The sequence below is a fragment of the Portunus trituberculatus genome, chromosome 17 (genome assembly GCF_017591435.1).
Source record: "Portunus trituberculatus isolate SZX2019 chromosome 17, ASM1759143v1, whole genome shotgun sequence".
Classification (NCBI taxonomy): Eukaryota; Metazoa; Arthropoda; class Malacostraca; order Decapoda; family Portunidae; genus Portunus; species Portunus trituberculatus.
In genome coordinates, this window is record NC_059271.1 from 15,863,084 (window position 1) to 15,889,065 (window position 25,982).

The window sequence follows — 25,982 nt, forward strand, 5'->3', positions numbered from 1 at the left end:
GAGAAACCATTCTAAAGCTCTCGTTGACTACCAGCGATGTCATTTAAATAGTGATGGAAGTGAAATTATAAGATTAAACAAATACTTACCAAGTATGATTTCACAAACATCTAACTGCATCACTGAGGTAGTAAATGCCCTCCCCATCCTCCCCTGTACATCTCATGTTGCTTAGTTATAGCAACATCTGAAATACAGTATACTGGCTGCTTCCTCAAACCTACTCTCTGAAGGACTGATATGGCAAAGCAAGCATCTCGTTTACTACCTCAGTGATGCAGTTAAATGTTTGTAAAATCACAATCAAACATCACACTTGGTAAGTATTTGTTTAATTTTATAATTATGTGGTTGTACCTTACTCAACTAATTGTGTGGGAAAAAGGCTGCCAGTGTATGCTTGCTCATTCTTGTAGGTAGCTTGAAAAATGTAAGTTCAAGTAAGAGACATGAAGGAATTAGTTTATGAATAGAGGGGTAAAATCACTGGAATAGACTCAGTAATGAGGTTCTTAGTGGTGAGTCAATAGGGTGTTTTAAAAGGAGGTTAGACAGATGTATAGAAGGGATGATAGGTTTACATAGGTAGGTATGTTTCACACAGGGATTGGCACATGTAGGCTTCTTGACACTTTTTTATTTTCTTATGTTCTTATGTTCTTAAGCAAACTTAGAAAGAATATAATTTCAGGTTCAGCATAACTGAGGAAGGGAAAACTTTGGCACTCAAGTTAGAAAGAGCAGAAAACAGTAATGATCAGATGGAGTGTGTTGATCCATCAGCAGCCACCTCACTGGACATAAAGGAAGCTGAGGAAAGATCCTGCATCCACTCCATTTGTACCCACACCCTTTCTTCATCCAGTGATGGTGATGATGAAGTGGAAGAGGTAAACGGCTCTCCTTCCTGCAGCACAATGTCCTTAGCTTGGTCACCTCAGTCACATTCTAAAGAGAAAGTGGAGGACAAGAATGCTTGTGGGCCTAGAGGACATTCAGCAGTTAAATCACTTTCCTCTCCTTCAGGTAATGCTCTTACTTGTGGTCATGTATTTAAAATTTGATTTTGTGATGTATATCTATATGAGGCTATCATTTATTAATCAAGACGCAAGCCAAAGCTCATTTTGTCATGTCTCCATATCCTTATCTGTATTTAGCAGCTGTAGGTGATGAAATGTGGTCAGGAATTGAGAGTGCTGTGGATATATAGTATGCAAAGTTTGACTTACTGCTCTTTTGCTAGCTAAACAGGAAGCTAACATTGTGTACATACTCATATTTCCATCATGATGATTCAGATTTGATAAAGTTTAGCTATGTGACAATCATGGGCATGGAGACCCCTCTCAAGGACAATGCAGCAGTCACTGTGGAGGAAGATGGCTTTCTAGGGTTCCTGATTAAGTGCATTGCCTCAGATTTGCAAGAATCTGGTCTTCACTACCGAATGGACCATACCAGGTTGGAACTTAACTTAATTACTTAATTTCAACTGTCTGCCTACTAGCTGTGGTTTGATTACCATATTGTTTCAACCATCTGCCTACTAGCATTGATTTGATTAGTGTATAGTTTCAACCATCTGCCTACTAGCCATGAACTGATTAGTGTATAATATACCTTTCAGTGCAAGTATACAGGTAACTCGATTTATGCAATAGATGCGTTCCAAGAGGCATCGCGTATATCAAAATTTGCGTAAAACAAATTTGTAATTCTCATAAGAAACTATAGATAATAGGGGGGATGCAGGATGTGGTCCAAAAAAATTTGTACAAAATACTCTATTTATTTGGCTAAATTAACATGTTTTTATTATTTACCATTCTAAATACTAGAAGTGTATTTAAAGTAAAGGGAAAAGCAAGAATTAATAAGAGAAAACAACAAAACAAAGATTTTTTTTTTTTCTTTTTATGTAGGGAAGAGGGCCGGCCAAGGGTAAAAAAAGAAAGGATTAAAAAAAAAAGACCCACTTGAGTGCCGGCTCTCCAAAAAGTGTAAAAGTGTCAGCCAAAATTGGGGAGCAAATGCCTCGATACCTCCCTCTTAAAAGAAGACAAGTTGTAGGAAGTCAGAAATACAGATGCAGGGAAGGAGTTCCAGAGTTTACCAGTGAAGGGAATGAATGATTGAGAGCACTGGTTAACTCTTGCATTAGAGAGTTGGACAGAATAGGGATGAAAGGAAGAAGAAAGCCTTGTGCAGCGAGGCTGCAGGAGAAGGGGAGGCATGCAGTTAGCAAGATCAGTAGAGCAGTTAGCATGAAAATAGCAATAAAAGATAGAAAGAGTTGCAACATTTCGGTGATGAGAAAGAGGCTGGAGACAATTAGTCAGAGGAGGGGAGTTGATGAGATGAAGAGCTTTTAATTCCACCCTATCTAGTAAAACTGTGTGACTGGAACCCCAAAACATGCGAAGAGTACTCCATACAAGGGTGAATAAGGCCCTTATACAGAGTAAGCAGTTGGAGGGGCGAGAAAAACTGACAGAGATGCCTCAGAATGCCTAACTTCATAGAAGCTGTTTTAGCAAGAGATGAGATAGATTAAAAAACTTTAGACAAGCAAAAGATTAATACGTAAACACAACACTCACTGCGTCACTGCCTTCACCACTCACACCACGGTCAGTCACCATCTCCCTCTGAGCTTTTCCACTTTATCAAACATCCACTTATCAAAAATAACCACACAGTATAAAAGTAAACACTATTAAAAAAAATAAACACAGGACACTAATGTCTTCACCCTTCACAAGCACTCGCCGTCGCTGTCCACCTCCTAGTCAAGGATGCCATCATCCACCTGCGCTTCTTCTGCTTCCTCCGCTTCCACTGGATCGTCCACATCCTCTTATGGTACTACATCTTCCACTGGTGTTTTCTTGAAAAACTGCAGCATGATGGTCTGGTGCTTTTTCTTGGAAAATTTTTTTTGCATCACTGTGTAGCAGAAGAGTGTGTCCATGGCAACGGAGCTCCCACCTATCGACCAGCTGCGGAACTCTCTGGCGTGCAGTTTGAAATTGCGTCTGGCGCTCAGTTTGAAAATGTGGTTGGGCCAAATCAATCACGCAAATAAAATTAATTATAATATTTTTTCGGTCGCGTATTAACAAAAACATGTAGATTAAAGATGTGTAAATCAAGAGTTACCTGTACTTACTTAATGTAGTATATGTTAAATTCTTCCTTTTTGCCCATGTTATACTTGCCTTTCCAAAACCAAGATGAAAAGAAGCGTCATAACTCAGTGATATCTCATTATTAAATAAATCATGAATTCATCGCTTTACTCCTATGAGCACATTTCATTTGGTATGCTCACTCCTTCCCTTTTCTTTGAGACAAACACTGTATTATACTATAAAGTCATTGAGAGAATGATCGTTGTTTGCATATTGGGAAGGAAACTTATTCCTCTAGATTGATATAAGCAGGTTATACTTCATCATTACATTAAGCTAGAGAGAGAGATAGATATGAGTGGATTATAAATAATAGTAATAACATCTGCCTGTTTGTTTTAGTGTAATATTCAGTATTGTCAGTAAAACCTTTCTCTAATGATGGGTAAACCAATGACTAAGGTGGTTTAGCCTTGTAGAAAGAATGGTAGGGTAGCTTAAGAGTTGATATGAGTATGATAGATGCAGTGGGTGCAAGATAACAACCGGGATTTCCATACTTGTGGTAAATGCTTTACTTTCTTACTTTACTCTCCTCTACAGGACTGCTCCTGCAGGCTTTATTTATGTCTTCCTGTCTAATGAGTGTGCCCCAAGCCAGTGTGTTGGACTGAACAAGGTTGCTGCCCAGTCGCAAGTATCCCCACCATCAGTAACTATCTCCAAGCCAGCCAGAACCAAATCTCTTTCTCAGCACACATCAGGTATTGTCTATGGTACTTAAGTGGCATGAAATGCTCATTAGAGAGCAAGTGAATATAGAAAATCTATAAATGTCTTTTTTTTTTTTTATTTTGTCAATGTCTGGATTGTGATTTTACTCTGTACAAAATAGTGTGAATGATAATGTTGATAAATTTATTCTTCCACTCAGGTTCAGAAGCTACAGATGCCTCATCACTTAAGGCAAGAACAGCTCAATCCCAGACAGAGAACAAGAAAAAAGTACTTCCCTGCATTTCAAGTGTTCCTGCTTCTTCTGCATCACTTTGCATGCCATTCACCCTTCTGCCTGGAAGCTTTGAAGTCATCCTCTGTATTGATAATGCTGAAACCAGTGGAAAGTAAGGCTGTAAAGGTTTTGGTAGTGAACAGAATGCTTGAACCTTCATTTACTCCTAGTCTCCTTTTTTTAATGTTACCAATTTTTCATATCTTTCCTTTTCAATGAGTTACAAATCCTCTCTTATTGAAGTTTCACGGTTGTGTTCTATGATGCTTGGGAGGTTACCACAAGGTTGAGTGACACTAACCAATTTAGATATGAAACTTATTTTTAGGATTTTTAAGATCCTAGTTTCTATGCTTAAATCAACAAAAAAATCTGTGTGCTGTTTATTTATTTTCTCTTGACTATTTACTGGTAAAATTGGTGTAATACTGTCACTTTTCTGTAACGCTCAATATATTCAGTTGATTACAGTACTGTACTGTACTTGAACACCACACAGTTGAGTTAAGGTATTTCTCAATTTATGCATGTTCAGATTATACAATTTTGAAATAACACGAAGTAAAAGATTTAGTAATTTTTCAAATTACATGGATTGCGTAGAATAACACGATGTCAAGAAAATCAAATTGTGCAGCTGGTTCAGTTTTGTGATGCAGTCACCAGGTGTCACCAAGTGTTCCCCCAGCCAACTCACTGTTCCTTTTCATAGTGCCCAAAAAGTTTGTCTTTAAATGAGCTCCCTAAAATAATGATGATTATTTTTAATTACTATATATACATCTACATGGAATAATAAAAATGTTTCAAATATTTCATTGTTAACCGTGCACCTCTAGTGTTGACATCTCTCTCCACTCCCCTCTCCCAGTGCCTTACTAGACATATCATATATCCCATAACCCATATCCTTCAACTTTAGGCAGGTTCACACGTGTCAATATGCAGGTGGCAATGCTACCCACTAGAGAAGTCAGGTAGATATTACTGCCTAGAGGGTGGAGCTGCTACCAGCAAAACAAGACCAACATGTTGGTCTTGTCTAGATGCTAGAGGCTATGTTTACAATTATGACATGACAGAAGAGGGTTTGAGCATTTGGTGTCCAGCTGCAGATAAAAAATAAGAGGTAAAAAAAGCCTAGTAATTTTTTCATATAACACAAATTATTTGGAATAACATGATCTCAAGATGCTCTGCTGGTATGGCAAATCTCAAGAGTTACAAGATTCCACATGTTTGTTTGGGTCGCCATATTGTCATCACAGCTGATTGCAGTACAGGAGCGTTTAACCTCCAAGACAGCTAGTGGTGTGTGATAAACATCGTCGGGAAGATCAGCATGTACTGTCTTGCTGTCAGTTAGACCCTGTTACTATAGCTGAGAGGTGCACAAAAGCGTGTGTTAGAGGATACATGCTGTGTGCCAAGTTGTGTTTTTAGGTAATATAACCAGCTTGCCCACACCATAGTACCCAGATGCATCCCATACCATGACACTATTAGGGTGCTTGACTGACCCCTGTGTGTACTTGGGATGTTACGGGTCCGCACCCGGACGGAGCCTGACCTTACCTCCTCAGTTCCCAGTAACATTAAATGTAGCCTCATCAGTCTACAAAACCTTCTTCCACTTTTCATTGTCCCAATTTAGATATTTCTTACAAAATTTCACATGATTGTGTTTCTGTTTCTCAGTCAGAAGAGGTTTGCGTAGCGGTGCCCGATGCTCATTAGACAAATCGTCCTTGAGGTGGTGTTGCATTGTCCTAACAGACACACCTTGCAGGAGTTTTGGATTTTTTTCTTTCAATTCTTTAGCTGTTATCCTTGGTTCAGCTTCCACCTATATTTATACCCCCGTGGGTGGGTCAGTAGATGGCGTGCTGCAACCTGATTGGTTGATTCAGTGCGTGGCCTGGCGGCGTGTGTCGGCCGTGGTATCAAGTCGTGTAGGTCTTCTTTCTTCTTTTTTGTGTGGGTAATATCTGTAGGTCTTGTGTTTGTAGATTCATGGCTGGTCTATCTTGTGCTATGTATAGTGATTCCAAGAAGAGTAGGCGGCGTGGGTCCCTTTCGCGGTCGATGATAGTGGTGTTATTTTCCAGATGTTTCCTTGTAGCGGTAGTTTTATGTGATGTGTTGTAGTGGTTCTTGATTGTTCCGTTCTGTAGGTGGCAGGTGAGTCTCCTTGACAATGTTGTCCTTGTCATCCCAATATATGTTTGAGGTCCACAGTCCTCAATTTTGCAGGCGTGTTTGTAGATGACATGATCTTCTTGTAAAGGAGTTTTCTTCATGGTGGTTTTGTTTTTTTATCAGCAGCTGTGACGTTTTCTTGGTGTTGTAGTATATGATGAGTGATATGCAGTCTTCTTCGTTTGTAGGCTTGACGTGGTGTTGTATGATGTCTTTGATGATGCGCTCGTCTGTCTTGTACTCTGTAGACATGATGTTTTTGTAGTAGAGTAGTATTTTGTTTTTCTTTTCTGGATCGTCTTTCTTGTACCATTTATCTATGGCATTCTTGATGGCTGTGTTGACTTCTGTGTTTTCGTAGCCGTTGTTAATAAGCACCTGTGTGATGCGTTCTAATTCTTGGTGGGTGTTGCTCCATGTTGAGCAGTGTGTGAGCGCACGTCGTATGTAGGCGTTCATGGTGGAGGTGCGGTAGCGTTGTGGGCATTCACTTTTTCCATTAAGGCAGGATCCTATGTTGCTGGGTTTGGTGTAGACAGTAGTAGTGAATCCTGCATTTGTAGCAGTGGTGAGGACGTCGAGGAAGGGTAGGTTGTTCTGTACTGCTTCTTCGTGGGTAAAGTTGAGGACGGAGGCTTCAGTGAGGCGATGCTTGAGTTGCTGGAGTTCTTCTTGGTTTTTTGACGGAGACAAAAATGTCATCTACGTAGCGACCATAGATGTTGGGTTTGTTGTTCTTCAGGAAGGATTCTTTTAATGTACCCATGTAGAAGTTGGCGAAAAGCACTCCAAGAGGGCTTCCCATGGCGACTCCGTCTATCTGGCGGTACATGTTGCCGCGGGGGGCAGGTGAAGGGGCTTCTTTAGTGCAGAGTTCCAGGAGGGTTCTGAGGTGGTTTTCAGGGACGTCAAGGTCTGGCGTGTTCTCGTTTCTGTAGATGCGGTCCAGGATGTACTCTATTGTCTTGTCCACTGGTACATTGGTAAATAGGCTTTCTACATCCAGTGAAGCAATGATGTGTTCGCCGGTAGGAGGAGAACCCTCCTGGAACTCTGCACTAAAGAAGCCCCCTTCACCTGCCCCCGCGGCAACATGTACCGCCAGATAGACGGAGTCGCCATGGGAAGCCCTCTTGGAGTGCTTTTCGCCAACTTCTACATGGGTACAATAGAAGAATCCGTCCTGAAGAACAACAAACCCCACATCTATGGTCGCTACGTAGATGACATTTTTGTCTCCGTCAAAAACCAAGAAGAACTCCAGCAACTCAAGCATCGCCTCACTGAAGCCTCCGTCCTCAACTTTACCCACGAAGAAGCAGTACAGAACAACCTACCCTTCCTCGACGTCCTCACCACTGCTACAAATGCAGGATTCACTACTACTGTCTACACCAAACCCAGCAACATAGGATCCTGCCTTAATGGAAAAAGTGAATGCCCACAACGCTACCGCACCTCCACCATGAACGCCTACATACGACGTGCGCTCACACACTGCTCAACATGGAGCAACACCCACCAAGAATTAGAACGCATCACACAGGTGCTTATTAACAACGGCTACGAAAACACAGAAGTCAACACAGCCATCAAGAATGCCATAGATAAATGGTACAAGAAAGACGATCCAGAAAAGAAAAACAAAATACTACTCTACTACAAAAACATCATGTCTACAGAGTACAAGACAGACGAGCGCATCATCAAAGACATCATACAACACCACGTCAAGCCTACAAACGAAGAAGACTGCATATCACTCATCATATACTACAACACCAAGAAAACGTCACAGCTGCTGATAAAAAACAAAACCACCATGAAGAAAACTCCTTTACAAGAAGATCATGTCATCTACAAACACGCCTGCAAAATTGAGGACTGTGGACCTCAAACATATATTGGGATGACAAGGACAACATTGTCAAGGAGACTCACCTGCCACCTACAGAACGGAACAATCAAGAACCACTACAACACATCACATAAAACTACCGCTACAAGGAAACATCTGGAAAATAACACCACTATCATCGACCGCGAAAGGGACCCACGCCGCCTACTCTTCTTGGAATCACTATACATAGCACAAGATAGACCAGCCATGAATCTACAAACACAAGACCTACAGATATTACCCACACAAAAAAGAAGACCTACACGGCTTGATACCACGGCCGACACACGCCGCCAGGCCACGCACTGAATCAACCAATCAGGTTGCAGCACGCCATCTACTGACCCACCCACGGGGGTATAAATATCACCACGATCACTACTCCCACTCACGACGAGGACGACACACAGTACTCTCAGGCAAGCGAGAGCGCAAACACCGCGATGGCAGCTCAACACCAGGGTACCTTCAAGTGGTACAACAGGAAGTCTGGCTACGGTTTCATTCGTGATTCCGTAGTCAACAAAGACTTCTTTGTTCACTACTCTGGCCTGAAGAGATCCTTCAGGAAAGCGCTTCCCCGAGAAGGAGACAACGCCACCTTCACCAGCTTCAAGGGGAAGAAGGGACCTGAGGCCAGAGAGGTTAACAGGGATGGCAACCAAGAACGCCCTCCTCCCCGACCTAAATCGTCCCCCATGGCCGGTAAAGCAGCAGAAGCCGAGTTCAGGATGAAAGCCTGCATCTGCACGGCACAAGTGCTCGCGGGCAATAACACCCGCCGCCTGCAGACCTTGATACCGCTTCTGCTGAAGCACAACGGGCTTCCTACCATTAGCATCCCTGAGGAAGCTTTTACCACCACACGCCATCGCGCTCAGAAGACCCAGAGAAGACGCCAGCCGCCCAAAGAAGAGCCTTGCCATGAAGAACGTATGGAGGAAGGAAAGGGCACCGAGGAAGAAGAGGAAGAGAACGAGGTCGTGGATGTGGTAGGCACCGACACAAGCCTACAGAGCCACACCACAGACCTGCCTCACCACACCACTGCTTCCCCTTCCCCTGCACCTAAAGAAGACCAGCAAACAACGGATATGAAGACAACCACCAAGAACATCAGCCAGTGGCAGTGGGACACCTTCTTCGACCAGGAGGATGCACCGCCCACCAAGAACTACTTCCCAAGCTGCGAGAAACTCATTGCCGACATGCTGAAGAGCTCCACCAAGACCAGCGACTCTTCCGACAATGACCAGAAATCCAAGAAGAAGCGGCACCAGCGCCGCTAAGAAGAGAACAAGAGCAGAACGGGCCACCATAGCCCGTGTGGGTATCTTATGCCCACAATCAACAATGAATGACTCCCACTCATTCTGCCTGAAGATGTTCCATGAAAAGGAACGAAACGTTGCAAACAACTCTACTTTTGGACAGCTCATCGGGGCTCTTACTGCTCAAAACAAAGAATTAATAAGACAAATAGAGGAAGCTCAGCAAAAACTGAACAATGCTGAAGTTGCTCACGCCTTCAATATCGTCTGCAAACAAGAGAATCTACTCCCTGGCTACACTAACATATATATATATATATATATATATATATATATATATATATATATATATATATATATATATATATATATATATATATATATATATATATATATATATATATATATATATATATATATATATATATATATATATATATATATATATATATATATATATATATATATATATATATATATATATATATATATATATATATATATATATATATATATATATATATATATATATATATATATATATATATATATATATATATATATATATATATATATATATATATATATATATATATATATATATATATATATATATATATATATATATATATATATATATATATATATATATATATATATATATATATATATATATATATATATATATATATATATATATATATATATATATATATATATATATATATATATATATATATATATATATATATATATATATATATATATATATATATATATATATATATATATATATATATATATATATATATATATATATATATATATATATATATATATATATATATATATATATATATATATATATATATATATATATATATATATATATATATATATATATATATATATATATATATATATATATATATACAGGTAACTCTCGATTTACGCAATAGATGCATTCCAAGAGGCATTGCGTATATCAAAATTTGCGTAAAACAAACATGTAATCCTCATAAGAAACAATAGATAATAGGGGGGATGTGGGATGTGGTCCATAAAAATTTGTACAAAATACTCTATTTATTTGGCTAAATTAACATGTTTTTATTATTTACCATTCTAAATACTAGAAGTGTATTTAAAGTAAAGGGAAAAGCAAGAAATAATAAGATAAAGCAAAAAATAACAAGAGAAAACAACAAAACAAAGAATACGTAAACACAACACTCACTGCGTCACTGTCTTTACCACTCACACTACAGTCAGCCACCATCTTCCTCTGAGCTTTTCCACATTATCAAAAATCCACTTATCAAAAATAACCCCACGTGGAGAAGAAGATGAAGGACATTTTGGGGTCATCTTGGTGAATTATAGGCAGATTGAAGAGATTCCGTCTGTACTCAGTGCTGACAGACTGCAAATGAGGCACAAGAAGAGGAAGGAGCAGTGGAGTTCCCACCTATTGGCCAGCTGCGAAACTCTCTGGCGCGCAGTTTGAAATTGCGTCTGGTGCTCAGTTTGAAAATGTGGTTGGGCCAAATCACGTATGAACAAACCGATCACATAAATTAGATTAATTAGAACATTTTTTTGGTTGCGTAATAACAAAAACGCGTAAATTAAACATGCGTAAATTTAGTTACCTGTACACACACACACACACACACACACAGCACTGATCGGTACCGACTTAGCGCGGTGCCCACTATTGTGCGAGCCTTAAATAAGTAAATTAATAAGGAAAAGGAAATCAAAGAATTCTTGGTTAAGTTAGATCCATAGTTAGGTTAAGCATTTCATTTCATTGTTTTAATGTGGTGCAGGAGGAGGAAAAGACCCCATGTACATTTTGAATTGGTGGAGAAGTCATGGAGGCTAGCCCAGCAGGAAACAACAAGGAAGATTTTTTCTTGAAAAGGAAAGAGAAATGTTAAATGAGTTGAGAAAGGAGGCTTTGAAAAAATTTTTTTTTTACATTGCCAAATTAATAAATCGTATATTATTATTATTTAGAAGGAAATATAATGTTTGGAAAAGAAATAGAGTAGGTAAGATGGGAGGAGGAGTGATGTTGCACACACACACACACACACACACACACACACACACACACACACACACATAATGATGGACAAATTGGATGAAATTCAAGAGTGCTAAGGAGCAAATGAAAAGTGGAAGGAATTTATAAAAATATACAAAGAAGGTGAGAAAAATTTGTACCAATAAGACAACATAGAGAAGTTGGAAAGCAGGACTGGTTTAACGATAGATGTGAAAAGGCTAGAACAAGAAAAGAGGATGCATGGAAGAGGTGGAGAAGGAAAAGACGGATTAAGCAGTGGGAAAGTTACAAAAGAGCAAGAAATGAATATGTGTTGATTAGAAGAGAAGAAAGAAAGAAACAAGAAAAGGATATAATTGATAAATGTAAAGACCAACCAAGGCTTTTTACAGACATGTGAACAACAACATCAAAAATAGAGAAAGTATTGAAAGTTTAGAAGTAAATGGAGTATGCAGTGAAGATCCGTATAATTTGCTAAGGAATATTGGAGTAGCATTTCACTATATTGACAAGGAAATGATGAAGAAATTGATAAGTACTAAAATAAGACCTAGATTGGAATATGCAGGAGTTGTGTGGACTCCCCATAAAAAGAAACACATAAGAAAATTAGAGAGACTACAAAAAATGGCTACAAGAATGGTTCCAGAATTTAAAGGGATGGCATATGAGGAGAGACTAAAGGCAATGGATCTACCAACCTTGGAGCAGAGAAGAGAGAGAGGGGATCTGATACAAGTTTATAAATTGATTAACAGAATGGATGAAGTGGATAATGAGAAACTGATCTTAAGAGAAGAATATGACTTTAGAAGCACAAGATGGCATAGTAATAAACTAAGGAAGGGACGATGTCTGAGAGATGTTAAAAAATTAAGATTCCCGCAAAGATGTGTTGAGACTTGGAACAGTTTGAGTGAGGATGTGGTATCAGCAAAGAGTGTACATAGTTATAAAGAAAAATTGGATAAGTGTAGATATGGAGACGGGACCACACGAGCATAAAGCCCAGGCCCTGTAAAACTACAACTAGGTAAATACAGTAGAACCTCAAACAGCATACAGTTTAGTTCAGTAATCATGTTCACTTTATGCAATTTTCACATTACGCGATCCCATCAAGAACATATCCTTTGCATAAAATGAGATATCCCTGTATTTGTACAATTTGCAGATCAGCAGGAGTACAGCCTAGCAACAAGGACATCATTTTATCTGAGCTCAAAAGAAATGGTGTGAAGTACAGCATTCGGAAGCTTCATGTAGGGGACTACCTTTGGGTTTGCCAGGAGAATCAGGGAACATTGTCCACAGACCTGGGAGTCTCTGCAAAGGTTTGAAAATATCCGTAGCAAACTTTGTGCCTGTGTTGATTCCTTAGTGTTATTATGATACAATAAAGAAATAAGTTTCCCTTGCATTACATACAATTTCCATTGAGTTAGAATTAGAAGATGATACACTCATAAATATCAATTTTGCCTTTGATGCTAACCAATGGAGAGTAGACAATAACTTAGTAAAGTTATAGATGCACCCAACTTGATAACAGCATAACCATTCATAGTAGTCAACAGCTGTAAATAAGATCACTTAGAGGGGTCATATGTATAGTTGATGTGATAAGTGCAGGAAGAAGACCCTCATTGAAATGGGAGAACAAAGTGCTAGAGTATGTAAGATGAAAAGTACATCAAAGGCACAAAGAAATTGGGACTTCTTCTGTGACCTTCCTTTCTGGGGATTTCTTAAGAGCAACTATTAGGTAGATATCAAGGAGAAACCTCCTTCTTAAATGAGTCATGAAGTGTAGTACTATGATTTATATTTATTAATGTATACAGCAAAGGTGTATAGAAAAGTTTTAAAGAAAAATAACAGAATGTGCCATCCAGTGAGGTGTGATTAAAAAATATATGTAGTTTGGGACAAGAAAGATAGTTTTGGGGAAGAAGGAGAGAACATGATCTGAAAACTTATTGTTATGCTACTCTTGTGCTGTTTTACTGTATTTGTTGAAATGTGAAATCTTTAGATAACTTTTCCAGCAAAATTTTAAAATCTTGGTATTTTTATAGGCATTATTCATTCTGTGTTTAGATAACCATAGGGTTATCCCCAAAATCAGATATAATATTTGTGAAAATATGTGACAGATAGACAGATTGAACACTTTTGATAAAACAGAAGCTGAAAGCCAGTCTCTGCACCATCTAACTTTAATTTTTTGTATTTTATACACTCTTACTTAATCCAACCTTTCAGCAGGAAACAAGAGAACTGGTGTTGCCAGTGGTAGTGGAAAGAAAGAGAATGGATGATCTTGCTGCCAGCATCAAGGATGGACGTTTCAGGGAACAGAAGTTCCGTCTCAGGCAGTGTGGTCTGAGTCATCCTGTTTACCTGGTGGAAGAACATCAAGGCTCTGTAGCTGCTGGTCACAGGCGAGGAATATTAGATGAGGCTATTGATTCTTGCCCACCTGAAGAGTTAAGAGCTAGAGAAGAGAGAACACTGATATTGTTCACTAGGCCCGGAATTATCTTAAATGAAGTGAGGGAAAACCAACCAAAGGCAACAAAAAACTAGGCATTGAGAAAAAAAAAGCCCACTGAGGTGCCATTTCAAGATATCCTCTCAACAGTGGTGCATAAGATTTGTGTGGTGTAGTGGTTAGTGAGTTCAGTCTGGTATTTAAATCCTTGACTAGGTAGGGCCAATTCAGCTTCTCTCTTTTTATGCTTAGGCCTTTGATTGCTTTCAAGAAAATGGATAGTATAGTTTTCTTTAAAAAAGATATATGTAGGATTTTTACATGGCAGGTTAAGAATTTCAGCCATACTAATATTACTGTGTTTATGGAATAACAGAGAGTGATAGTATACAACATGTATGAATGGAGACCATTTGTCATTGCATATACAGGGATGCACTCATAAGGAACTCTACAGGTTTTCCCACATCTATTCTAATTAACAATTAGACCAGTGCCAGATTATCTCAGATGTTGACTTGTAGGACTTTGTTTACCCTTGTGTAGGGGGACTCAGTTCACACAATATTTCTAAGCCATTTATTTAATTAATTTGGTTTCTTTAGTTGACTTATTTGGATTGACTTATTTTCACTCAATAACAGATATTGCCAAACTTATGGCTCTACTGCATATGTAATAGTTCTTTTCTGCTAACAGTACTTTTCCTTCAGCTTGCCAGAGATGACCTGCCTGCAGGCTATAGTCAACACTCAGATCATCAATGAGTTCACTGTGAAAGTGGTAAAAGGCCAGAGAGAATCAGCTGCTTACCTTACCATCATGACTCGTTATCTCCAGAGCAAGTACCAGGTAAGTTACCACTAAGTATAATCTTGGAGATCATTTAAGTTTAACAAAAAGTAATAGGAAACCTGCATGAATCAAGGAATCTGTATGTGGAATAACATAAATAACAGCACTGAACACTACTATCAGGAAAAGCAAAATGGTTTATGGGGAATGGACTTGAGATTGTATTTTTACTAGTATTTATATGTCATCACTTATTAATTAGATGTATTTCCTCCAAAAATACTTTATATAAGGTTGAGTATAATTTTGTTCCAATGTGTTATCCAAATTATAAGAAATTCCTTCTCCTTCAGAACCAGTGTGTCAGGTCAGCTCAGCTTCAAGATATTGATGGAAGTCAGACTGACATCTCTTCTGTAATTGAGACTTGCTTGTTGCCATTTACTGAATTTAATACAGCTTCAATGAAAAACCAGCAGCTGACTGTAAAGGAGATGTTTGCCAAGCACCTTCTTCAGCTCCATGGTGTTAGTGCTGACAAGGCTCGAGCAGTAGTTGACAAGGTATTGTTTTTTCCTATGTTGACGGTATCTCCTTGTATGTATATACAATGCTGATACCACCAAAGAGGAGTAGTAGAAACTCTGAGCACGCACACACACACACACACAAGATGGGAGATGGAGTAGAACTGGAGAAAGTAAAAAAAAAGAAAAGGACTTAGGAGTGACAATAGAAGAAAACAATCAACCGGCAAGCCATATTGATAGAGTTTTTAGAGAAACATATAATTTGCTAAGGAATATTGGAGTAGCATTTCACTACATGGACAAAAAAATGATGAAGAAATTGATAAGTATTATAATAAGACCCAGATTGGAATATGCAGGAGTAGTGTGGACTCCTCATAAAAAGAAACACATAAGGAAGTTGGAGAGACTACAAAAAATGGCTACAAGAATGGTTCCAGAATTTGAAGGGATGACATATGAGGAGAGACTAAAGGCTATGGATCTACCAACCCTGGAACAAAGAAGGGAGAGAGGAGATCTGATACAAGTTTATGAATTGATCAACGGAATGGACTAAGTGGATAATGAGAAACTGATCCTGAGAGAAGAATATGACATTTGAAGCACAAGATTGCATAGTAAAAAGCTGAGAAAAGGAAGATGTCTGAGAGATGTTAAAAAATATAGTTTCCCGCAAAGATGTATTGAGACGTGGAACAGTTTAAATGAAGAAGTAGTGTCTGTAACGAGTGTGCATACTTTTAAAGTAAGATTGGATAAGTGTAGATATGGAGACAGGGCCACATGAGCATAAAGCCCAGGCCCTGTAAAACTACAACTAGGTACAACTAGGTAAATACACACTGAATTACACATAAACACCACATAGTGTAGTGGTTAGCAAGCTTGACTCACAATCGAGAGGTCTGGGTTCGAGTCCTGGCGCGGCGAGGCAAATGGGCAAGCCTCTTATTGTGTAGCCCCTGTTCACCTAGCAGTAAATAGGTACGGGATGTAACTTGAGGGGTTGTGGCCTTGCTTTCCCAGTGTTTGGAGTGTGTTGAGGTCTCGGTCCTACCCGAAGATCGGTCTATGAGCTCTGAGCTCGCTTCGTAATGAGGAAGACTGGCTGGGTGACCAGCAGGCGACTGTGGTGAATTACACACACACAAACACACACATATGTACAGTTGATGTGGTAAGTGCAGGAAGAAGACTTTCATTGAAATGAGAGAACAAAGTGCTAGAGTATGTAAGAAGAGAAGTACATCAAAGGCACAACTTTAAAGAATATAGTTTCCTGCAAAGATGTGTTGAAACTTGGAACAGTTCGAGTGAAGAAGTGGTGTCAGCAACAAATGTGCATAGTGTCACGTTCCCCACTTTCCGACGGGTTATTTCACCCTAAATTTAATATATTCCAGGTTCAGGGAACGACACAGAAAAGAAAGTATAACCACATGAAATGAAGCAAAGGCAATGGAAACTTATAATAATTTATTTAATCTAATCATAACTTACTATTTACAATTTACAATGAAAGAAAGACAAAAAAAAAATGTCACGAAAAAAAATTAAGCCTGGATAACACTCCTGCAACTCTCCGTAGTCCATACCCACGTGGTCAGATATAACCAACCACGTGGAAAGGAAAAAAAAACTGAGAACAAAGGAACTTTAACCAACGCGGCTCATAACGAACTCACACAACATGGAGAAACATACAAGTGGAAAAAAAATATGGACACAACCAGAAATATAACACTTGAAAAACAATTACAAAAACCAAGTACAAACACTGACAAAACTCACATATAAATCCAGTCATACGAGTGAAAATATTGCACAAAACACCTAAAACACCTTATTACTGGCTATAAAACACAACACATACCTTTGTGGCTTACCTAGCCCACAACTCACACACACCACGTGGTCTTCCAGTGGCCCACGTGGCCTTTCCCAGCTGGAGGTGGCAGGCCTCCTCCTGGTGACCCTGCTTGACCCCTGGCAAAAGCCAGCGAGAGAGCGAGGTCACGCACACCTCTTGTTTTAAAGGCTTGCCAGTGCCTCGGCCAAAAAACACATCGTCCCACAAATACATACTTAATGCTACAAATATAAAGAATTTTGTCCTTACTCACTAACATCCTTACCTACAACACATAACATTCTAGAGAAACACACTCTTATTAACTAATAATGAATATAAAAGAACTTAAACTAATGTACAATATGGCATAATTACTAGTTGCCCACTCTCACCGTGGTCCAAGGAGAGCGGAGCTGGACAAAAGAAATAAAGGGGTAACTTTTCTTTAGGCATCCTCCAGCCTGGATAGGAGGTAAGGTATAACATTATCCACACCTTTCACATGGGTGACCATCAATGTATAATTCTGAAGGAACAGGCTCCATCGCGTAAGACGTTGATTTTTCATCTGAAAGTTGGCCAAATAACTTAACGGCTTATGATCAGAGAACACTGTGATAGGCTCAGATGGGAGTAAGTAAAAATTAAAGTGGTCCAATGCTAAGATAAGGCTCAACAGTTCCTTTTCCACCACAGCATAGTTTCTCTGTGCATTATTCAGCTTCTTACTAAAATATGCTACTGGATGATCCACTCCCTCAGCATCTTCTTGGAGCAACACTGCTCCCACTGCTCTGTCACTTGAGTCACAAGCTAACTTGAAACCTCTATCAAAACATGGAGATCTGAGCACAGGGTAGGAAATTAAAACAGCTCTCAAACTCTGAAATGCCTCTTCACACTCATTACTCCACCTAAACACTTTGTTTCTTGTCAGCAAATTCGTTAGTGGTAAAGCCAAAGCTGCAAAGTTTTTGACGTAGCGTCGGTAATAACCTACCGCCCCTAGAAATCTCCTCACCTGCCTCTTGGTGTTAGGCGCGGGCATTTGCAAGATCGCATCCACCTTCGCAGAGGGAGGTGACAGAACACCTAACCCCACTAAGTGGCCAAGATATTGCACCTGTGCTTGACCAAAAGAACACTTGGAGAGGTTTAGAACTAAGTTAGCGTTAAGGAGGGCAGTGAACAGAGATTCCAGCTGGCTAAGATGTTCTACCCATGAGTCAGAATAAACTATTACATCATCCAAGAAAATAGTCACTTTAGGGATATCATCCAACACTACTTGCATGAGACGCTGGAAAGTAGCAAGTGAGTTACATAATCTAAATGGTAGTCTCAATGGAAGGTATGTCTGTCCTAAGGTAGAAAAGCAACATATCTCCTGTGCTTTTGGGGTAAGACATATTTGCCAGAATCCTTTAAGGAGGTCTAGTTTAGTGATAAGCTTGGATTCCACTATCTTTTCAATACACTCTTCAACTCTAGGTAAAGGGAATGAATCTTTCTTGGTCACAGCATTTATCTTCCTAAAATCAATGCAAAGCCGCTGGCCACCGTCGCTCTTAGGTACCAAGACAACAGGAGAACACCATTCACTAGCTCCTGGGCGAATGAGCCCCAACTTAATCATCTCATCTAGTTCACTCTAAATCAAAGGTGCCTTGCATGGGTGAACTCTGTAGGGTGATAGCTTAATTGGTGCCACGTCAATATCATGAACCACTGTGGAGGTATGGCCGGTTTCATCGCGAAACACTTGAGGAAAATCACCCATGAGCGTGAGCAGCTCATGCCACTGGGTGTCTGTTAAGTGTTTGGTCATGTCTTGCAGGCAAGTCTTGGCAGCTTCATTGGCCATCCATCCCTCACCCGTAGATAATGACATCGCACCAGCCTCCTATGTAGGGTTATCCACCTCCTCCTCTACCAATGGGGTTAGACCAGTCAGACAAATGGGTCTTCCTCCACTGTTCTCATTGGGAGATATGAATCTCTTAAGCATGTTGGCATGACACAAACATTGGGCCCAACAGCGGTCAGGTGTGTCAGTCACATAAGTGGCTTCACCCACACGCTTTATCACCTTATAAGGGCCACTAAATTTGGCCTGAAAAGGATTACCTTGGAAAGGAAAGAGAGCAAGTACTAAATCTCCTGGGTTGAACTCCCATTGCCTTGCCCCTTTGTCAAACCAGTGCTTGGCACGGGACTGCGACTCGTCCAGGTCCTCTGCAACAAGATGCCAACACTTCAAAAGTTTGTGCCTTATATCACCAACCCAATCTAGCAAGCTGAAACTCTGCTCATCAATCTCCCACAACTTTTCTCTTGAGTGATATAAGGGACCTCTAACTCTGTGGGCAAAGATTAATTCAAAAGGGCTAAAACCCCGGTGGAATACTCCAGGAGAGGTACTTACGGGGATGTAGGCAGTGCTGCAGACTGAGTGATTCCCCGTGTCCTCTCTTCCCGGTTCCCTTTGTGGTCTCATTTATACAATTGAGCAGCTGCAGCCTGCCGTCTAAAGACAACTTCTACTACTTCCTACACTACACTACAACACCTTACACTTTTACACTCTCTTCAAATCAAAATTTAATAATGGCTTCACCACGCCCTGCCTCGGAGTCCCCTCTGGGAGGGACCATAAATGTCCCCAGGTCGGACTGCCCTCTGCTGTCGACCTTGGGTGTCTTGACACTTCATCTAATACTTTCACTATCAATTTCTGCAACATTCGTGGCCTTCGTTCTAATTTTCAATCTGTGGAACACCACCTCTCCTCTACTAAACCTCATCTTCTCTTCCTAACCGAAACACAGTTGTCTGTGACTACTGACAGCAGCCCTTTTCTGTTCCCTCCTACTTGCTCTATCCTCATTTTCAATCCAAAGCTGGATGTTGCGCATACGTGCGTAACGACACCACTTGCTCGTGCCCACAATCTTGAATCTTCAGAATTTTCTACCATCTGGCTAAGACTTCAATGTCACTCTCTAACTAAATTCATCTGTGCTGTATACCTCTCACCTAATTCCTCTGACTATGTAAAATTCTTTGACTATTTGACTTCCAAGGTGGAGCACATCTTATCTCACTTTCCTTTGCTGAGATCTCCATTTTAGGGATTTCAATGTTCACCACCAGCTTTGGCTTTCATCTTCTTTCACTGACCAACCTGGTGAACAAACCTTCAACTTTGCTATCCTTCATGACCTAGAGCAGCTAGTGAAGTTCCCTACCCGTATTCCTGACCGCCTTGGAGACACGCCCAACATTCTTGATCTTTTCCTAACCTCCAACCCTTCTGCTTACTCTGTTAAACTTTCCTCTCCGTTGGGCTCCTCCGACCACAATCTAATTTCCGTTACCAGTTCTATCACTCCAGTGCAGCCTCAGGACCCGCCTAAGCGGAGGTGCTTCTGGCATTTTAACTCTGCTAAGTGGGAGGAACTAAGGCAGTACTATTCTGATTTCCTTGGGATGATTATTGTTTTCATGTCAGAGATCCTTCTCTTTGTGCCGAGCGCATAACAGAGGTGATTATCTCTGGCATGGAGCTATACATTCCTCATACTTTCTCTAACCCTAAAGCTAAAAAGCCTTGGTTTAACTCTGCTTGTTCTCGTGCTGTCAATGATAGAGAGGCGGCTCACAAACGGTTCCGTAGCCATCCAACTGCTGAAACTCATGCCCTATATATTTCTGCCCGTAATCATGCCAAATCTATTCTCCAACTTACTAAAACTCTTTCATCAATAGAAAATGTCAAAGTCTTTCCAATTCTAACTCCTCTCGAGATTTCTGGCATCTAGCCAATAATATCTCTAACAACTTTACTTCTTCGTCTTTCCCTCCTTTACTTCATCCAGATGGCTCTACAGCTGTCTCTTCTTTTCTAAAGCTGAACTCTTCGCTCAAACCTTTGCTACCAACTCAACTTTGGATGATTCTGGGCATATTCCTCCTACTCCTCCACCCTCTGACTACTTCATCCCTAAAATTAAAATTCTTTATAAAGACGTTTTCCTGGCCCTCTCTGGCCTTGATTCTCGGAAGGCTTACGGTCCGGATGGAGTCCCTCCTGTTGTTCTCAAAAACTGTGCTTCGAACTCGCTCACTGCCTGGTCAAACTCTTTCATCTGTGTCTCTACTTCTATTTATCCTTCTTGCTGGAAGTTTGCTCACATTCAACCTGTCCCTAAAAAGGTGACCACTCCAATCCTTCTAACTACCGCCCTATAGCTTTGATTTCCTGCCTTTCTAAAGCCTTTGAGTCTATCCTTAATAGGAAGATAATGAGGCATCTATCAGCTCACAACCTTCTCTCTGATTGCCAGTATGGTTTCCGTAAAGGCAGATCTACTGGTGATCTTCTTACTTTCCTAACTGAATCTTGGTCATCCTCTTTTAGGGACTTCGGTGAAACCTTTGCTGTCGGCCTTGACATATCGAAAGCCTTCGATAGAGTCTGGCACAAATCTTTAATTTCTAAACTACCCTCCTACGGATTCTATCCTTCTCTCTGTACCTTCATCTCCAGTTTCCTTTCCGATCGTTCTATTGCTGCTGTAGTAGACGGTCACTGTTCTTCCCTAAAACTATCAACAGTGGTGTTCCACAGGGTTCTGTCCTATCACCCACTCTCTTTCTATTATTCATCAATGATCTCCTAAATCTGACTCAATGCCCTATCCACTCCTATGCTGATGATACCACCCTGCATTATTCAACAGCGTTCAACAGACGCCCAACCCAACAACAATTAAATGACTCAAGGCGAGATGCTATAGGACGCCTAACTTCTGATCTTTCACTTGTTTCTGATTGGGGCAGAGAAAACCTGGTTTTGTTCAATGCCTCAAAAACTCAATTTCTACAACTATCTACTCGACATAACCTTCCAGACAACTATCCTCTCTTCTTCAATAACACTCAACTTCCCTCTCCTCTACATTAAACACACTCGGTCTATCCTTCACTAAAAATCTAAACTGGAAATTTCACATCTCTACTCTTGCTAAATCAGCTTCCAAGAAGTTAGGTGTCCTATGGCGTCTTCGTCCATTTTCTCTCCCTCCCAGCTGCTTGCTCTGTACAAGGGCCTTATCCGCCCGTGTATGGAGTATGGCTCTCATGTCTGGGGGATCCACACACAGCTTTACTAAACAAGGTGGAATCTAAAGCTTTTCGTCTTATCAACTCTTCTCCTCTAACTGACTGTCTTGATTCTTTAAGTCACCGCCGCAATGTTGCATCTTTATCTGTCTTCTACCGCTGTTTTCATGCTGTCTGCTCTTCTGAACTTGCTAACTGCATGCCTTCCCCTCCTGCGGCCTCGCTGCACAAGACTCTCTACTTCTTCTCATCCCTATTCTGTCCATCTTCCTAATGCAAGAGTTAACCAGTATCTTCACTCCTTCATTCCCTACACTGGTAAACTCTGGAACTCTCTACCTGTGTCTGTATTTCCACCTGCCTATGACTTAAACTCTTTCAAAAGAGGAGTGTCAAGACACCTCTTACGTTAACTGGACCCTCCTTTTAGATTTTTCTGTTTTTTCTCTTTCTACTTTTCTTTTAACAGGGCCTGGCAACCAGCGGGATTTTTTTTTTTTTTCCAACACTGTGTTTGCCCTTGGCCAGTGCCCTTGTAATGTAAAAAAAAAAAAAAAAAAAAAAAAAAGTACTCTCTGAAGGAGAATCACGCAGAATAAAAAGTAAATATGGTAAATCATTATCCCATTGTGAGGGGAATTCTAGTGCAAACTTGCACAAGAGGCATTTCATCGTCTGGTGACTACGTTCCTGGGCCCATTGGCTCTGAGGGTGATAAGGGCTGGAAGTACAGTGCTTGATCCCCATGGATTTTAAAAACTCCATGAAAACACCACCTACAAAATATGATTCTTGGTCTGTCTGGATACTACTGGGCACTCCAAATAATTAAAACAAGCTAAGCAACAAATTAGTAACTGTTCTTGCAGTTATTTTCCTAACTGCAGTGGCATGTGGGTAACGTGAAGCTAAATCTATTGCGGTGATCAAATACTCATTACCATGAGAAGTCTTTGGGAGTGGACCTTCCACATCAAGCTGAAGACAGGAGAAAGGCTCCGGGAGGTGTGGAATCTTCACCAGAGGCGTAGGCTTAATTTTCTGATTTGGTTTCCCCACTTTCTGGCAGATCGGACATCTTTGACAGTGCTTCGACACTGCCACCCACATCGATGGCCAGTAGAAGTGCCATTGGATTTTCTCCAAGGTCTTCTGGGTGCCTAGATGCCCGGAGAAGTGTCCGTCATGGCCCACCTCCATGATGATTTGTTGGTACTTAGAGGGTACCACTATCTGTTCCACGGCTGCCCATGGAGCACCTGCCTGGGAGTAGGTTGGCGGCAGCCACCTCCTACACAGTACCCAATTCTTGAAATAATAAGTGGTAGGGGGACCTGCGTCTGGTGCCTGGCCTTGAGTTTGCTCCATCAAGGTCTACAGTCCTTCGTCCTCCCTCTGGGCCTCAATCAGTGCCTGCCTGCCAGTCCACACTTCACCTGTGGACAAAGGAGATGAGAGAGGAGAGGGATCGAGAAATAAACCTGGAATATCTAAGTTTCCCCTATCATCCTCGTAACTTTCATTTGAACTTGCTGTTGCTTGTGCCAACTGAGTTTTGGTTGTCATAGAGTGAGTAACTGCTCAATGGGGGAAAGTGTGGGGCATCTTTGCTTCCATATCCAGCAACATTGGGGAAGTACTGGGGAATGTTTGTAACACTGGCGGGAATGGGCTTCCCATTTTCCCTCCGGCCAGGTCGTTTCCTAATATTAAATCCATCCCCTGAACTGGTACAGGCAACCCCCAATTAACGAAGGGGTTACGTTCCTAAAAGACACTTCGTTAAGCGAAACTTCGTTAAACAAACTGATTATAACAAGTTTAACCCCTGATTTGAACTTACATTGAGAGTAAGCAAAGTGAGAGTGCATCATAGTACAGTAAAAGGTTTAATGAAAGTAAAAATTATGAAAAACATTTAGGTAGTTTAATTTAAGTCATTACAATGTACACTAATGTATGTATGTACATAACTTTATAATGATGATCTTAACTTTATGAAGGGAGGGAGAGTGAAACGGGAAATACACTAACCGGCAACCTGTGGAATGTAAACAAAGTGCGCATCATGGTACCGCATACAAAACTTATGTACCACATTTCCACAAGGCTTTCCATTTTATCCATTGTAAAGTCACGAGTTTAGGTGGCTCTTTTAGCTTTCAAGGAAGATGCGGTCTCACCAGCCTTCTTAATAGAGTCTGCTGACTTGAGAATAGTAGACAGTAGATGGAGTCAAGATGGTGGCAAGCAATGTTATTAGTTTTCTGGCCTCTCTCTTGTCTGTGAATAATACCCAGCTTCACTTCGAGAGTAAGAGACTTCCTTCTTCTTAGGAACGTTAGGCCACATTGCAGGGTGTTTTGGTGGTAAGTTGAACTAGGGAAGATGAGCTGCTGGTGACGCTGCTGTTTTGACTGGGGAGTGTGTGGTGCGGGTGATCTTGATCTTGATCTTGATGCTACAGGTGACGCAGAATTTCTTCTGAGTCAGGCCTTTGTATCGGCAGCGCCTGTGTTGTCCACGAGAGGCTTGATCTTGATTTTTATTCTTCAGGTGTCTCAGGATTTCTCCTGAGACAGGCCTTACTACCAGCAGCTCCTGGTGTATTCAAAAGCCTATCAGCTTGCATGATATGGCGGGGCTTTCAAATTTGGAAAAAAATACCTGGATAAAACTTCATTAAAGCGAGTTTGGTGTTCATTAAACGAGCAGATGGTAGTAAAACGAAACCTTCGTTGTAGCGAAATTTCGATGTGTGAACCTTCGTTAAATGGGGGTTGCCTGTAATTCTTTAAGAACAGCCACTCTAGCCACACCATGAAAACGATTAGAGTGCAACGTCACGTCCACCAAAGGCACAGAGTTTTTACCCCCAATTGAGGACAGAATCACAAATTCCCCTGTCTCTTGTCCAGAAATAACTCCTTCCCTAATCAGCATTTGCAATGCCCCAGAATCTCGCAATATAGTGACGGCACTGCGCTCAGCTCCACAAGTTACTTCACCTGTGGAAAGGAAGGCTTCATATCCCGACTCAGGCTTGTTGCCCTGAGGCTCCTGCCCCATTGATCCTGCATTCTCATCTACCTGGCTAAGCTGGTTGATCAAACCAATAGTGCCTCTGCCCTGGGATTCACTGGCTGGTTAGCAGAAAAAACAGGTCTAGTCTTACTGTTAGGAAGATTGGTGTTATGAGGATTACCATCATGTAGACGCCGCCAACAGAAGTCTGCCTTGTGCCCAGTCCTGCCACAATATTGACACCTGTAAGGAAGTGTTGGGTTAGTAATGAGAGAAGTAGGCTTCGAACTGCCCCAGTTACGTGGGTGTGATAAAGGTTGACCGTAAGGTTCTGGTCTGCCTCTGGGGTGAAATTGGCTTGGTTGTCCTGTGCCAAGGCACTGTGGGTGAGAATGTCGTTCCCGTCTTGACAGCATGAATTTATCCGCTAAGGCTGCCGCTTCCTCAATAGTTTTACATTCCTTCTCCATCAAAAAGACCGCGACATCCCGGGAGACTGCGTTAGAAAACTCTTTGAGGAGTATCATCTCTACTAACTCCTCAAATGATTCTACTCCTAATGCCCTC

General features: G+C 40.8%; 1 protein-coding gene across 10 annotated transcripts in view; it reads left to right on the forward strand.

The window, feature by feature from the left end:
* LOC123504755 (crossover junction endonuclease MUS81-like) overlaps nt 1-25,982 on the forward strand; it is a 117,322-nt gene that overhangs the window by 65,539 nt on the left and 25,801 nt on the right. For 7 of the 10 annotated variants that reach the window (XM_045255549.1, XM_045255542.1, XM_045255540.1 and 4 more), the window contains 8 exons: nt 692-1,026; nt 1,302-1,464; nt 3,738-3,898; nt 4,069-4,258; nt 12,768-12,927; nt 13,859-14,037; nt 14,801-14,939; nt 15,236-15,445. In XM_045255549.1, coding sequence (XP_045111484.1) covers nt 692-1,026; nt 1,302-1,464; nt 3,738-3,898; nt 4,069-4,258; nt 12,768-12,927; nt 13,859-14,037; nt 14,801-14,939; nt 15,236-15,445 — 1,537 coding nt within the window. Of the gene's footprint in view, nt 1-691; nt 1,027-1,301; nt 1,465-2,765; nt 2,866-3,737; nt 3,899-4,068; nt 4,259-12,767; nt 12,928-13,858; nt 14,038-14,800; nt 14,940-15,235; nt 15,446-25,982 lie in introns of all 10 variants that reach the window. The other 3 variants (XM_045255545.1, XM_045255544.1, XM_045255550.1) reach the window with 3 other exon arrangements.